We start from the raw sequence: 15,909 nt of genomic DNA on the forward strand, positions 1-15,909 counted from the left end.
GCAATAGAGAAAGAATGCTGAGACAATTGGAGACTCAGTTAATATTAGAACTAGACAGTAAGGCCCCTTTTGGTTTAAATACCACGGAAGACATGTACACTTATCTGAAGCTGTGCACTAACAGAGATATTTGTTCTTCTAGCATTCTGCACAACATGATACCAGTTTGGTTTGTTCTGAACAACGTATTCATTTACTTACTTGCATTGTATTCTATATCTACCTCGCATGTACCTATCTACTACAGACATGATTAGAATTAATTCTGTCCATCACATCTTATGACACCTCCATGTAGAAACGCAGTACCTACATTAATTGAAATGCGTCCTTTGCGCTATTCAATATTTTTAGATTTGAGCGTATTTGCACACCAATAGCACTTTCAATATTTGCACTATTTTGGTATTGCTTACTGGTAGCACCATTTTTATACCACTTTTAGGGGGTGTTCTATAGATTTTCTAACATGGAGCTTTTACAGACTTCTGTTTATTCTCAGGATTCTATAATTTTCGATATATGTGTTACACTTATCCTGCCTGATAATATATTTGGGACAATGTTGCATTTAAATAGCCCCATCGCATTTATGCTGTTATAAAGGGCTTGTTTAGGTGTTTTAACTTGTATTTATACTGTGAAACATATATTTATTTATTTCTATATTTCTATATTTATATAATACATGTGTCTTCCGGATATTTCAGTTTTTCGATAGATATTAACTGTCAGGCACTAGGATTGAAATTACACACTATTCGAAAGTATGTTTATTTCCTTTACAAAGTATAAGAGAATTGAGTCTGTTTTCCATGTTGTTTGATCATGTGACACGGGTTCATCATATTTAAAAAACAGTCTTTCCGCAAAGCCAGCCATATATGATCAAGGCCGTTGTACCGGTCGAAACGCGTCATGGCAGGCAGAAGAGAGAAATAAATAAATTCTTTTTGCCACTAAGAGGAGTTGGCTCGTTCCTTTTCGCCGCATCAGGAGGTTCAGGAATGTTTGGATTCAATATATATATATATATATATATATATATATATATATATATATATATATATATTGCTTCTGAGTTGTACTTTCTACAGCTCTACAGCAAATGGATCCCTACCTTATCTGTAGATGGTTGCGGAAGATGTTCATGACATGGCCTTATCTTTCTGTATGATGGTCAGTTGCTCTTATGGGCATACGTTTGAGACCATAGAAGGAGTGCTTTGTAGTAGGACATTGCTTTAAGGGGTGTCCATATGCAGTCATCTTTGTTTCCACAATCTTGATACCCGAACTTTTAGAAAGCAATGCTCCATCCCGCTCTCAGTAAAGGAGTATAGAATCATGGTGGTGACTCGTGCCCTGGACAGAGACCCTGCTCATAGTTGAGCTGCAAATGTGCTGGTCACTACACAGCAATGGGTGGTGAAAAGTGAGCTAACGCCATATGAGATGAGTCATGCTCCCAAAATGTGAGTAGACGCGGTTCCATGGAATCCATGAGGTTTATGGGCTTTGTGATGGTCAAAGGGATACATTAAGTTGCTCACTATAGCCTGACTGGCTATCTATCACAGACAAATGCCTAAAGGTAGAGGCTGCACTTATACTGCTTCGACAGTGGAGGGCACCAAAGTAGTAAAAAAGTAGCAAAATACAGTTCTTTCTGGTTTCTACTAAAAAGTGAATAATCCTTTTGGCTGTGTTTTATCGCTTTAAATATGTTTTAACTCAAACTCGTAAACCCTGAAAGGTAATTAAGCCACTGCTGCCCACACCAATTTTATGATGATGCTATACCAAGACAGTTTGCAGAAAATGATACAAATTGCTTTTCTCTATTCACAATAGGCATTTTGTAATGCTCAATGATGCAATGAATGTGATTTTCTGGCTGTTACCTTCATGTCACTGTGCTCTTTCTTTTGCAGATGTTTCCTTTACCACTACTTTACATTGCAAACCATTTAACTGGACTAGCAAGTACCAAGAAATTAAGGTAGAGCCACTTTGACTTGGTATTGTGTTGTTTTTTTAGCTTTAACTGCATGCCTACAATAGAAGAGGTCCTTGTCACAATTGTTGTCCGTGAATGGATAATATTAGTTGCAAGTTCTGAGCAGGACCTACTTTACATACTTATTTGTAATCAATTGTCCAAGATGGGCCATGGGCTTGAAATCAAATCTTTCAAAGTGTAGGGATAAAGGAGGGGAAGCAGAATTACTAAGCACTGAATTGCACCATTGCTGCCTTAATATGGTGAAGTACCTGTAATTTAATATGCAATGCTCTTGTTCATAGTAGGAATTCCCTTTGGGAGCTACTCACACTGGAGGAGCAGCTGTAGTTCATTTCGGCAGAGCCCTTGCTTTGCAGGACCTCACACTCCATCTCACAGCAGCCCAAGAACACAAGTTGAATGGACAATTAAAGAAAGAGGTTACCAAGGGGTGCCCATGACTTTACAGTTTCAGTTTTAGGCTGCTAGTGGGGAGGAATAGGAGATGTATTTTCAAGGCTCCAGCCGGGTCATGCTGGGAGCATATTTGTAATTGTATTGTTTTGCAGCAATTATATATCTTGCTACATTTTAATTGACAACTTTCTCCTCTGGTTTGAAAAAACACAGAGAGATCCTACTTCATGGGTGGACATTCTTATGATTCAGCAGTGTGTACTGACAACATTTTCTTTTTTTCTCAAACTACAGAGCTGGATTGAAATGTGTGAATAGGTGCAGGGATTATAGATAAAGTGATGTGCATTTTATAAGTTCGCAATGTGAAAATATTACTCAGTTCCAGAACTCTGATAAATGTCACTGCTAGTCCAGAGATTGGGAAATATTTATGTGGGTTCCAGTTCTGGAATGTGAGGGAGTGCTACAGGTCAGCATTGTGGTGCATGGATGGGCATTTGCCATTGCAGAAGGGCAAGATTGAGGTGCTGTGACCTAGTTCTAGTGTCTATGTCCACTACGGAAGCTGGATGGGGTGCTGCTGCTTATGACTCGGGTTCTTTGAGAGGGGTGTTTGTATGTTCAAGTAATGGAAATGCAAGTGCAGGTGTGGAGCTGCTAGCAGACGTCTGTTTCTATTTACTAGGATAAATTTTGAATTGTGTATGCAGATTCAAGTAATAGGAAAAAGGCCTGTGCTGCTTGACTGAATTAATGTGCACTGGTATAATGGCGATGGCAAGGTCTCTTATACACTATGGTAGAGATACTACTAGTTTAGACAGGTAATGTCAAAGGGCTGTGTTGTGTACAAAATGCTATGATAGAAGGGTTTCTGCAGACCAGGTTTGCTTTTCATTAGCAGATGAGTATGGCTAATGCTAGGATTATTGTATAGGGATGTGAATCGCGGTTAAATAAGAAGGTAAACTGCTTTCACCAATTATGCAGCAGTCATTAGGACCACCTTAAAATGATGGGCGTTGTGTGTGAATGGCTGATTGTATGCATAAAGGTTGTTCTGAATGGGTACCATAAGCCATTAAGAATGGGCTTAAGACGTGGCCCTATTCTGATTGGTTGAAGGAGCTGCCAGTTAGATTGCTAAAAGAATAGCAGCCCGATGAGGCACAATATCAGGCAATCACACAAAGTCCCTGGAATTAAAGCCATAGTGATTGGCTGAAGGCAGACAATCATAATTGCTGTGGGTGGTTTCCACACTTGCCTAGATTGTGTTTTGCAGTCCAATGAGTAAAAAGCAATCTTACAAGAAATCCACCTCTTTCTTTATTTAGTATCAACAGCAGATTTTGATAGGCTTTTTGACCCAGTAGCGCTCTGCGATCAAACAAAAAATATAAGCTATTTCATTTGGTTTTCTTTTCAGCAATTTGTTTCACCCGTCCCAATAAATGTTATGAACTGAACTGAACTCCTGTGCCCCAGACCAATACCTCCAAGAAGGAGACCAATTGATGCAATGCCCCCACCTCAGTTCCATCACACCACGAAGGCCCTCTAGTTACCAAAAATCACCAGCATTATACCAGAGCCTGGTGAAAGATTTACAATAAGGTTGTGGACTCAAGGATTTAATTTTTTTAAAATAATTTTATTTAGAGAGTTTTCTATAGCGCGAACATGACCCCGGGGGTATCAGAGTGCTGTACATGATACCCATTCCGCGAATACGGAAGCTCATAAATGTAGCTATTTACAGATACTCTTTTCCTGATTACCGAAGTCTTTGGTGTGTTTGGTTCTGTCCTGGGGATAATTTGTGTTATACCCAGAGTCTATATTAGATATCTTCGCTAAGTCTTTTTTCTTGGGGGGGACTGTAAGGGGGTTGGCTGTCATTAGTCTTGTTTTCCTTTTTTTATGAAAATAGCTGTGGATGGATTGGTGCACGTTTCTGATGGGAGGGCCTTTCTGGATTCTTGGTGTTTTTCCAATGAAGCTTTATGCTCAGGTCCTGCTATTCTTGAATCTTTGGGATTAGAGTAGCAAACATCTTGTGTTGGGTAGAGTGTGCCTGCCTCCCACAGTGGTGAGGGAGTTTGTTCGATATTTAGGTGTTGCGAAGTATTCCACCTTATGGGTCATCATGAGATTTTGAGTCCGCTTGTTCTCCTTTTTCCCAGCTTTGGCTGTTTGATCAATGTGCCTGTCTGTGCAGGGGGGTTCTGAATCGGAATATGATATTGCACTTTTAACTGTCATCAGGGGTCGTTAAATTATGATAGTGTTTTATTGAAACCGATTTTAACTGCGTGTATTGTTTTACATTTTTTTGATGTCATTGTATCTTACTGTATTTTATTGTACGTTTATTGTCTATTTTCAGTTAGACCGAATAAAGTTTTATGAATTGAACTGAGTCAGCTTATGGCTTCAATGGGAAGCCATTGTAATTTTGCTCGGAGGGTGTGATTAGGGCGGAAATGTCGTAGTCAGTTCGAGTTAGCATCAGTGCTTGTACTGCATTCTTGAAATCCGGTGGAGGGATAAAGGGTTTTGCCATCTTGAGCATCCTCAGTTAACCTCAAGCCTTTCTAGTGACTGTGATTGTATGTTCAGGTTTTGTCTAGTGGGTTCCTTAGAGATTTTGGGGTGTTGATGACTACCAGTTCGGAATTGAGTGCATTTAGATGATTCATCAAGACTTGTATCGGTAGGAGTTGTGCAGGGAGAGAGAGAAGAGCAGGTATTCTGTCTTCATTACATTAAATTTGAGGTGGTTGTGAGTAAGACAGCTCTAGACCATAGTGAGGATTTTTTTGAGTTGGATACGTTCTCTTGGGATGATATTTTGAGGTACAGTTGTGTGTCATCTGCATACCTGTGGCATGCCAGCTTGGAGTGTTAAAGAATTACTTTTAGCAGTTCCATGTATAGGTAGAATAGTGTGGGCAAGAGTATTGAGCCTTGTGGCACTCTCAATATCATCCAGGATGGTTTTGATTGGGAGTTCTCCAGTTTAAATAGCTGTGACCAGTTGTTATGTAGCACTAAACTGTCACTCACTATGTTCAATGTGAAACTTGTACGTTTGTTTTTTTAACCAAATTAAAAATGCTTCTAATTTTTAAGTTGCTATTTTGTAGACTTTCAGGGTAATGTAAGCCCCTCCTATGAATTAAGGGAGATATTTCCCAAAAATACTTTGTCAGGCTGTTACCAAATGAGAAGAAGCAACCACATGTGATCTTTCACCCTTATTATACCATTAAAATCAGTAAGCGCAGTATTTATAATCCATAGTCAATAAAGCATATTGATTTTTAAAAACGTGTGTCAGAGTTCAACAACCTACAGGCCACACAATGCAGCCATATGACCAACCACAAGGAATTCCCCCACTCCAAAGAACAAATGTTACAGCTCTGAAAGTACCTAAAAAAAAGTGAAACCTCTCTGGGGTCATAATCTTTAGGCCCCAGGAGACTTAGCACCGGTTTTACGTGTGTATCTCCTGAGGGGCTACTGTACTACCCGCAGCCCCAAATGCATTTCTATTCATGCTGGCGGTGCTATCGCCTCTCCTTGTGGCACATAAGCGGCCTGGAAGAGGGGTTAGGCAGCTTTGAGACACATTTGTTTTTGAGATTTAGAGGTGCCCAGTCCCAACCAGGGCATTCCAAGTAGGTTTTCCACAGTGGTGCTCACGGGGGGGGGTTGTTAGAAACGGGGTAGCGTGGTGCGGAGCGGGTAGGCTAAACTCCAGGAGCATTGTGTAAAGCATCTGCGCAGCACACTCACAGGCGACACACTAGGCACACTACAAAGGGAGACTCCACACCAGGTTGCATGAAAATAACTTGCGTCTTATAAAAACACATTAGAATGCAGAACACCAGTGCATATCTTCCGTGTCAGCCGGCACCGGGTAGCAACTCACAGGGGACTATTTACAAGGCAGGGCCAATCGGGCCGCTGCCAGAACCATCACCAGCACAATTAGAATAAAAGGAAGCATCAGTAATAAATGTAAAGCAGCCAGTACCTCCTGGCAGGATCATGCACTTAGCCACAGTGCAAATAGCCTTAGGCCTACACATAGAGCATCATCACATTAGCATGCAAACACTAGGATAAAGCATCAGCAACACATTAGGGCTAATCACATTACCGTTGGCATTACTTTATACCATCAGCAATACATGTCTACCATCCAGTAGTTATTGACAAGGCCATGCACTGAGCAACCTTACGATAAGCATAAATCACTTTAGGCATTTATCAGGGTAGGCCTAAACATGGAGTATAAACCTCATTAGCCTGAAAACATTAACAGAATGAAGGCATTAGGCCTAAACATAAAACCAGCCATGTAGGCATTAGGGAAAAAGCATTATCATGAATCAATGCATTAGTCATAGACATAAACGTCATCACATTAGAAGGAATCCCATGACATGAGGCATACTTGCATGGGGCATCTCCATAGGCGTAAAAACACATTATGCAGAACACCAACAATATAAGCCTTGGGGGAAAAAGGACATCAGGCATCAACCTTAGGTTTTGAAACACATTACGCATAGCATTAGCCTGCAGCCACCATATGCAGTAAAACAGATGAGGCATAAATGCAATATCATTAGTGTAAAGACACGTTAGGCATACATCATGGAATTAGGCATCATCAGATACAATAGGCACCAATCCTGGGGTATAAACACCTTAGGCATGAATCTTTGCAGGTACATTAGGCATCATTAGGGCATTTCTCATTAGCGTAAGAGCATGAACATCATGGCAGGATTAAACTGCGCGTAGCAATGCATTAGGCCTCAAGTCAGAAAGGCGAATCTCATACATGCACACACGTTTGCAAAGATTGTCACCACTCCCTGGAAGTAGCTGTCTCTCAGGTGGGCAGTATAGATAAAGTGCTCTCCTCATACAGGAGTAAAGTTGCAGCGCTAAATCCAGGAATGCAGGACTAAGAGTCCTGGGGGCTGGAAAACAGTTGTAGCACTTCACGAGGCGCTAGATAGCAAGCAGAGCACAGTCAATGCGAATATAGCACTCTGGCAGCACAGCGCTGCAGGACCCACACACTTTCTTCTCCTGGGCAGGGGCTGGAGGCAGCGCTCACAAGGCGCTAGATGGCTCACAGTCCCAGGGTCCCACCCGAGGGAGTAGCGCCCACGTTCCTCACCTCCTTGGAGTGCAGGCAACCAGAAGATAGCGCTAGGTGGCAGGAAAGTTCTTAGGGGCTTGGATAGCGCTGCAGCCCTCACAAGGCGCTAGGCAGCAGGAAGAGCCCAGTCACTCCAAATATAGCACCCAAGAGGTGCTAGCGGAACATGCAGGGGGACACCCTCACCAGATGTCAGCTGTGGGATCCACGCTCTTCCACTCTTTGGGGATGGAGATATAGCGCTATGACAGCACTGCGCTGCAGGCGTCAGCTCCCCCTCTGGCAATCAGGAAAATAGTGCCTCCCAGGCGCTAGGGAGCGGGCGAGGATCCAGAGTCCCACACAAGGAAGTAGTGCCCACACTCCTCACCTCCTGGGAGTACAGGCAGTCAAAGTATAGCGCTCACGAGGCGCTAGGGCAGCAGAGCGGGCAGGCCAGACTTGGCAAGATCAGCAGACAGTGGGCACTCATCAGTACAGAACAGCAGCTCCTAGAAGCAGTCATCTCCCATAAAGTGGCACTTCTCCTGACATAGCAGTCTTCTCTCCAGCAAAGGCTCTCACTGGCCCTATGGACAGCAGAGGGGTACAGATGGGCTCAGGGGCCAGCACACAGGCCCTTACGGCGCTACTTCCTGGCAAAGTGTCCCCTCTCAATCAAGTCCACGTTCAGTCTGAGCACATGGAGACACAGCTCCTCTACATATCCACCCCTCCTCCCACCTACAAGAAAGGGCTAAAACCTTCTAGAAGGCTCCTGGCAGTTCCCAACTGTTACTGTGGGGAGGTGTAGAGCGCCCTGGGTGCCAGGCTTCCCTCCAAAAGCTGGGGGTGCTGGGAAACAAACGACTAGACTGGCAACCCACCTCAGGCAGGCAGCACAATCAGACAGAAATGGCGTCCATTTTAAAAGCAACCTGGCTTTACAACAGTACAAATAAATCTGCGCACACGGTTGCGCAGCAGGTATTATTTTCCTCTCACACCACACATGGCATATACATTTCCTACCATGGGGGAGATGTCCCCTAAAGGGGGGGGGGGCTCATAATATACCTATGTAAGGCAGGAAGCACACACATTTGGCACTGCTAACCAGCGCTAAAGTGTCCAATGTCCTACAACCACTCATTGCACAACAGCAAAAAGGCTAGGGGGGAGGCGAAAAAGTTCGGGATGACCCTGCAAGCAGCGCCAGGTCCAACAGGGGGATCCTCAAGGTCCTTATGCACCAGGCAGCTTCACACATGAGGGTGTGCACCTCGTGTGCTACGAGCCGCAGAAGTTTGTCTTGTGCCCCTGCCCATGTGCCTGAGCAATGCAGTCCTCTGCCCTGTGACCAGACCCCAACAGGCTGGCACGGGTGGGCAACAAACTCTGCCCTTGGTGGGCTTCTCCTGTCTTTGTCTCTGTCCCAGGGAATAGGGACCCAAGGAGACTATCGGGCACAGAGGAATGGGTCCCCATGGCCAAAAGAGCCTTTGGGGAGAGGGACTCACGCACACTCCCTCCCCAGTTAATTCACTTATATATGTTTGCATCGGCCCCACGGGGCTTGACACTCCCCGAAGGAATTTGGGGGAGATCAGGTGGAGATCCCACATGCTCAGAATCACTTGGCTATGATTTCTAAAAAAGCAAATATTTAATGCAGTTTATCTCTGGCTCCATAGGGCAGATTTCTTTCATCCTTGGTATACCTTGCTCATGATGGCCAGCCCTAGCCACCAGGATAATTTTTAAGGGTGCTTTGAATGGGAGGTGACCACTGACCACTGTGCCAGATCTGTCCTCTCTTTGGCTTCTGGTGACATTCTCCTTCTGGTGAGGGCATCTTGAGCAGCTAAAGTACACCCAGCCAGCAAAAAAACCTCCTTGCCCCAGAGCCTCCTAGCTTCTGGAAGGGTAGCAGTAGAGTCCAAGGCCAGTCCCCAAACGTTCTAGGGAAACCATCCAGGGTCCCCCAGCAGGTCTTTTACCCCAACTGGTCCTCAGGAGCATATGGGGGGCCAGTGCAACTGGCCCCTGGAGAGACCCATTCTGGTGCTGGGGATCAGCTGCAGTCAAAGTCCCAAAGTCTATCCTTGCAGGTCATCAAGTTGCTTCTCCTTCCAGATGGGCATCCTTTTGATGTTGTTGCTCCCAAGCCCAGTGTCTTCTCATCAGCCTCTCCCTTGTTCAGGGGTCTTTAAGTGGGAGTGGAAAGGTTTATAGGCCAGGCAGCACTAGCCAGTCCTTGGATGCCACATCATCTCTCCACCCATGCCCCAACCCACTGTACAGCTTTCTGGGACAATTCAAAATTGCAACCTCTAGTTGTCTCTAGTAAGAGCTTCCTTGACAGCCTCAACTCTGCTCATAGCTGACAGAGCTGCCTGATCCCTTCCCACCAAAACTTCAAATGCAAACCCCTCACTGTGCTGTGTCCAGAGGTCTGGGATTTCTTCTTTGTTCCAGGGGGCCTTGGCTGTCCCAGTTCAGGTGAAGTGTAGCAAGCTGATTATAAGATGACAATTTACTCCCCTCCCCTTCTTTTGACAGGAACTGGGTCAGTCACAGTTAATTTCCCTCTTGCATATTGGGATGCCTTTGATCCCTCTGCTGGGGAACAGAGAAATTACCTTATCCTAGTAGGGGAGACAAAGACCTGGAATCTGATTAGTCCTATAAGATGAGTAGGTGGGTTATTGAGGACTGTAGATTCAAAATGGGATGCAAAGTTTTCCCCAGACTGAGACTTCATTGGACCCTAAAGGCCTAAATGGAGCAAAACTGTACTTTAGGGCAGATTTTGCCTATAACGTGTACTACAATGAAAACACCATAGACTTTCAGTTAGCACTACAGATCCGCTGTATGAATGTTCACTCTTATCATAAGGCCTACCCCAGGTCAATACCAATCCCTGAATAACCTCTTTTGCTACAGGCTACCTAAGTGCAGATACTGGGATGCGCACAACAGTAGTCTCACACGTGCAACCTGCGCATGTCTGTTATCATGTGCAACCGGCTCAGTACCTCATACCTTAGCGGCACAGCAGAGGCCTTTTTCTGAAAGATGGACACTGGCGGCTGACATGCTCAGCTCATTTACATGAAATATTCTGAAGAAATCCAATGTCTCACCAGCTCCGAAGGCCCCTGCAGTTGCCGCAGTCTTGCATAAGGAAATGTCAAGAAACCTCCCAAAAGTCATTGTCACATTAGTACCACTATATTAGATCCACTGAATGGATGGATTCTTAAAGTTACTTCTAGGACAAAATATTACTAATAAATGATTCGAGTTATTTATTCACTGTATCATGACTGCATGAATATATGACAGATGAACTGATGAGGCAGAACTTCTCCTGTTGCTGGTCATTGGGAGTGATGATGCTCCTTCTGAATATGCCAAAATTACTGTGTGACCTATGCTTGATGGTTGCAAAGTTTAATATTTCCCATCAATAAAGGTCTGTTGATCAGCTCCTACAGGTGCATGTAAGTCAATTATGGATTAGTGTATGTCCACAGAGATAAATGCTTACGGAGAACATAGATGCCTACAAAAATTTGATAAGGTTTGTGGTTCGTGGGGTGGATACCAGGGCTTCAATTGGATCTTGAATGTCAGATTACCGTGGGAGTGTGCCCTGGCCCATGTAGGGAGTTAAGTTAGTTAGTTTTATTCACGTTTATTTGGACCAAAGATCCTCAAACATTTTCACAAATACATTAAAAATACATCTAAAATCTCACATCATTTTAAAAACATCAAAATCATATTATACACTCAACTTCTCTTTCAGCTTACCCCATAACCGTATGCATCAGATAGTATTACATTTCTTTTCTAAAACCATTTAAAAATACTTTAACCCTTTGCATGAATTTCCCGATGGCAACGGCTATATCTAAATGGCTCAATTCTGTTACAAGGGTTACTACCTGGGCCCTATCTTTTATATCACACTTCTTAAAAATCGGTCGTAAAGCTGTATTGAGATATCTAAAAGCTTCTGACAGTCCATTAATATATGTAAAGTGTCACATGAAGTGCCCAAAGTGCAGGGGCATTTTCCCTTATTGTCTATCATAGAGCCTTTCACCCCATTATTTACATAACAGGGGTTCACTCCAATTCTTAACCTTAAAATTTCTCTTCGTAGATGCCAATCGGGTAACCTATTGACATAAGGGAAGCATGGTTTGTTTTTCCACGTGGGAGTTGCCCATGTAGGGAGTTGTCCAAAGTCTATGAATGCTGCTTGAATTCCACATTACCAGCTTGAAAACAGTGAATTAGTAAGGGTAAAAGTCCCATTTCAGGAATTGCTATACCTGTTATGTCTTTCGGTAATTTGCTTTTCACTGCCATTCTGCAGTATTGATAACAATATGCTGTGTATGTTCACTCTTCAAAGGAAATCAATACAAAATATTTAAAAACATGTATATATTACAGATGCGTATCCTGAGACATTGCCTTCAACCAGTGCTCACTGTGAAGAGCCCCTTTGATGAACGGGAATCAAGGCTACTCAGTGGCAGTAGCAGGCATACCTTTGTGATGATCTTTCTTTATCTGAAAGACACCATTGATGAATTACTCATACTTTGAAATGGATAAAAATGTCACTGATAACAGCTATGCAAAGAGAAATTATTGTAGTGTGAGCTATGATCATTTTATACGTTCGCATTTGACATCTTAAAATCCACCATATTAGCCCTGAAACTGTTCTTAGAAAGCAACTAAAAACATGGTGGTTCAAAACTGGTTAAGTTTCCCTTTAGCCTATTAAGGCTCATCTCCTTTCAATCCGATCTTAATCCTTCCTAGAGCCAGGATGCCCTCATTTAGTCATTTGTCTGAATTAAATCTCCTTCTTTCATCCTATGACGGAAGAAGAGCACCAAGTTATCCATGCCTCTTCTTGCAAACGTCACAGTGGAGATGTGGATAACTCACTTCTCTGACGTTTTCAATGCAGCAATCCCATCGAACAGCAGTCCATCAGATAAGGCCACACCACTTCCATCCCCAAGAAAGGCTACAAGAGATGAAAGAATGAAGTGAGAATACAGTCTGAAGACTTTTTTTTAGGACAGAAAAGTAAATAAGGCATTGAAGAAATAACCAAAGGGGCCACCCTGAGACCAAATCTAAGGTCCTCAAACACCAACCAGAGTAGTGGATGAAAATTCTGGCTGCAATCTTGAGTGAGATATCCATCTGGTGGTTTGTCCACCCTCCTGGTTGAACAACATAATCGCCAGCAAATAAAACAAGCATATGCAATGCAATAGGTCTTGCATTTGCGAGAGTTAAATCTATTGGCGTTGTAAATGACAATGTCTTCCCACAGCTCAGCCCACTAAGCCTATGTACGGGAGGAAGGAGGGTTAGACAAAAAGCTGCAATTAATTCACTCACTTGTTGAAGGCTGCAGGTCTTCTAGGAGCTGGGCTGATGCAGGAAAATGGACCAGAACACCGTTACTGAAATCAGCAGGAGGGTGGAGGAGGCAGCTACATTCATTGAGCGAGCGTTTAACAAACATGAGCTCGGTTGTAAAAATCCCAAAATAGACATTAATGGTAGAACGCATGCTACTGTGTTTTAGAAACTACTAAAAGGCTGAAGTGTGGCACAAAGCAAGAGACTAGGATGGTTTTCCCCCCAAGTACTTAGCTAAGGCGTGCTATCAGTTTCTTAAGGGCTGCAAGTTTTTTGTTACGGGGCAGAACTCAGCTGAGGAAGATCACATGATTTGTTGAGGTGCACAGAGTGAACAAGTAAAAACGCTGAGATGTTTTGGCCAGAACCAAAACAACTACCTATTTGATAATTCCACCACCTAGCCCACTAAGCCTATGAGTGGGAGGGGTAGGGGGGCGAGAAGGGTTTGACAAAGAGTTGCAATTAACACACTAGTCAAAGGCTGTCTGTCGTTCCGGGGGCTGGCCTGATACAGGAAGTTGGACCTTAACTGAAACAAGCAGAAGGGAGGAGGCAGCAGCCACAGCCCAGGGAGCGATCGTTCACATGAAGAGCAGCTGTTCCCAAAAATGTATTAATGCCATTAAAGTGAAAGCGCGGCATGGGGCATTTTATAAACAAAAAATATATACTTTGTTAAGACAAATACTGTGAGCTGCATATAAAGAAAGACTCGCGGTCAGCATTAAACTGAAAGCGCAGGTTAAAAAAAAAACAGTTGACACCAACACTGAAACAAGCAGGAGGGAGGGATTGGGCGCTATTTCTCCGGGACCGAGCATTCGCACATTCTCACAGCAGCTGAATACTGTGCCAAACTCGTTGCTGTAGCAGTCTTTTCAACTTCTGCACACGCAGCAGGGACATGCCCTTCCCAGGCCACAGGAGAGCAGCTGCTGGTACCGCACAAGCACTTCGCTCTCGTGGATCTGATCTACTCCCATGAAAGCGCTACGGCCAGCCATGAAGCGGGAATGTAGCATAATTTAGAGACAAAGCGCAGCGTCCATATTGGGAGCACAGTGGCATAAAGCAAGTAATTCAAAAGTATGGAGCAGGGCGGCCAGCAGTGAAGCAGCATAACGTGTGCAAGAGTGCCGCGCTGTGCAAAAAGAAAGAAAGGCATGTGGTTGCTTGAAGAAAAAGCAACTACACCATAGTTCTAGAGGCAGGACACGATGAGGAGTAATTACTAATAAAAATATATAAGCGGGCACCATGCTGAAACCTACAGCATAGCACCTATGGAAGGATGGCAACGGGGAGCAGACAGGCAATGAGGAGCAGACAGTCAGCAGAGAGCGGAAAGCGGATACCGTTGCAGGAAAGCATGTTGTATATGCAATAGGAGAAAATCATTGAAGAAAATAGTGCTCACAGACTGTAAATGAAACATATTGAGATACAGCACAAGTAAAACGGTCAGTCCTCATGGGAGTTTACAAAAGCAAAAAAGGCACTACTAAGGAGGTGCTAATAAGCCTATTCACAAACCAAAAGCAATCATTTAGAATGGACAATAACAGGAGCCAATTGAAAAGATGGGTTGAAAATGGGCAGAGCTTCAAATCCAATTCAATACCTAAATACAGCAATATCGAAGAGACAGCGCAAGCGCTGCCTAGGCGAGACCTAAAAAAGCACCTCAACAATGATCCAAAGTCCTATAGGCCCATCTGTCTCAACAACATTGGCTGTAAAATATATTCTTAATTATTATTAAAGGCTCTGGAAGATTGTATAACTGTCTAAAACATACTAAATCCAATTTAATGCCACTTTTGTGCTTTTGTGGATTTAATTTTGGCTTTTGATCTTGTGGTAAGGAATAGATTAAGGAGCAAACAAGCAGTTCTGTGCTAAGATTCTGCCTCACTATCCCTTCTAAAAATGCTGTGTACACACACAAAATCACTAATAAGTCTGACCAAAAATGACTACTCAGAAGACCGTTTTTCATCTCAAGCGAAGTTAAACAGGGTTGTTTACTTGCCCCGCTACTGTTTTCACGCTATACAAATAATATCTGCCAGAAAGTCCTGAAAGCCTATCAAGATGAGCCTGACACTGAAGTCCCTGCTATGCGTGATGCCAATGACACCCCAAATTCCAAGTTCAACTGACAGCCATGGAAAAATATTGTACAGCGAATCGGCGTAAGACAAACTACCAAAACACAAAGATGATGGTCTTTAGAAGAAAACAGCAGAAATAAGTGTTTGCCTCTGGGGGCACACAACTTTAAGAAGTTAACATCTTCTTCACCTACTTGGACCTGACTCTAACCAGCAACCTAAATTGAGACGTATAAAACAAATATTCTATCCTTAGGCTTGCCCTACCACAGGGAAACCTGTTTTCGCACCATATTGACCCAGCGGTACGAACAAAGGCGATAAGTCAAATAGTCTATGGATTGGAACTGTGGAGCCTTAACAAGAGCATATCCATGATAGCCCCCTCACCCCCAGAAGGATTTTTTGGAAGTCTCTGCTTATTCTTTTGACTGTTTCTTCCCTATAATTGCTCCGAAATCCGACATCTCCTACAGTCCCATACTGGACCCATGTACTAAGGCCTGAAAAGCTGGAAGTCGGTAAGAAACCATTTAGTTTAGACCTCTCTGCAGCCTTCGACACCGTCTCCCACTGCACTCTCACCACCAGACTCCACGAAGCTGGCATACAGGGAACCAATCTCGACTGGCTCCGCTCCTTCCTCACCGGCAGAACCCAAAGAATCAAACTTCCGCCCTTCCTCTCCAGACCCACAGAGATCAACTGCGGAGTACCCCAAGGATAAT

The 15,909-nt window shown here is 43.6% G+C and overlaps 1 protein-coding gene across 1 annotated transcript in view; it reads left to right on the plus strand.

Moving 5' to 3' along the window:
• SLC35D2 (solute carrier family 35 member D2) overlaps window positions 1–15,909 on the plus strand; it is a 316,836-nt gene that overhangs the window by 185,056 nt on the left and 115,871 nt on the right. Inside the window, exon 4 of the mRNA XM_085632885.1 lies at window positions 1,935–2,002. Coding sequence (XP_085489011.1) covers window positions 1,935–2,002 — 68 coding nt within the window. The remainder of the gene's footprint in view (window positions 1–1,934; window positions 2,003–15,909) is intronic.

The sequence above is a fragment of the Triturus cristatus genome, chromosome 2_1, assembly GCF_964204655.1.
Source record: "Triturus cristatus chromosome 2_1, aTriCri1.1, whole genome shotgun sequence".
In the NCBI taxonomy this organism is placed as follows: domain Eukaryota; kingdom Metazoa; phylum Chordata; class Amphibia; order Caudata; family Salamandridae; genus Triturus; species Triturus cristatus.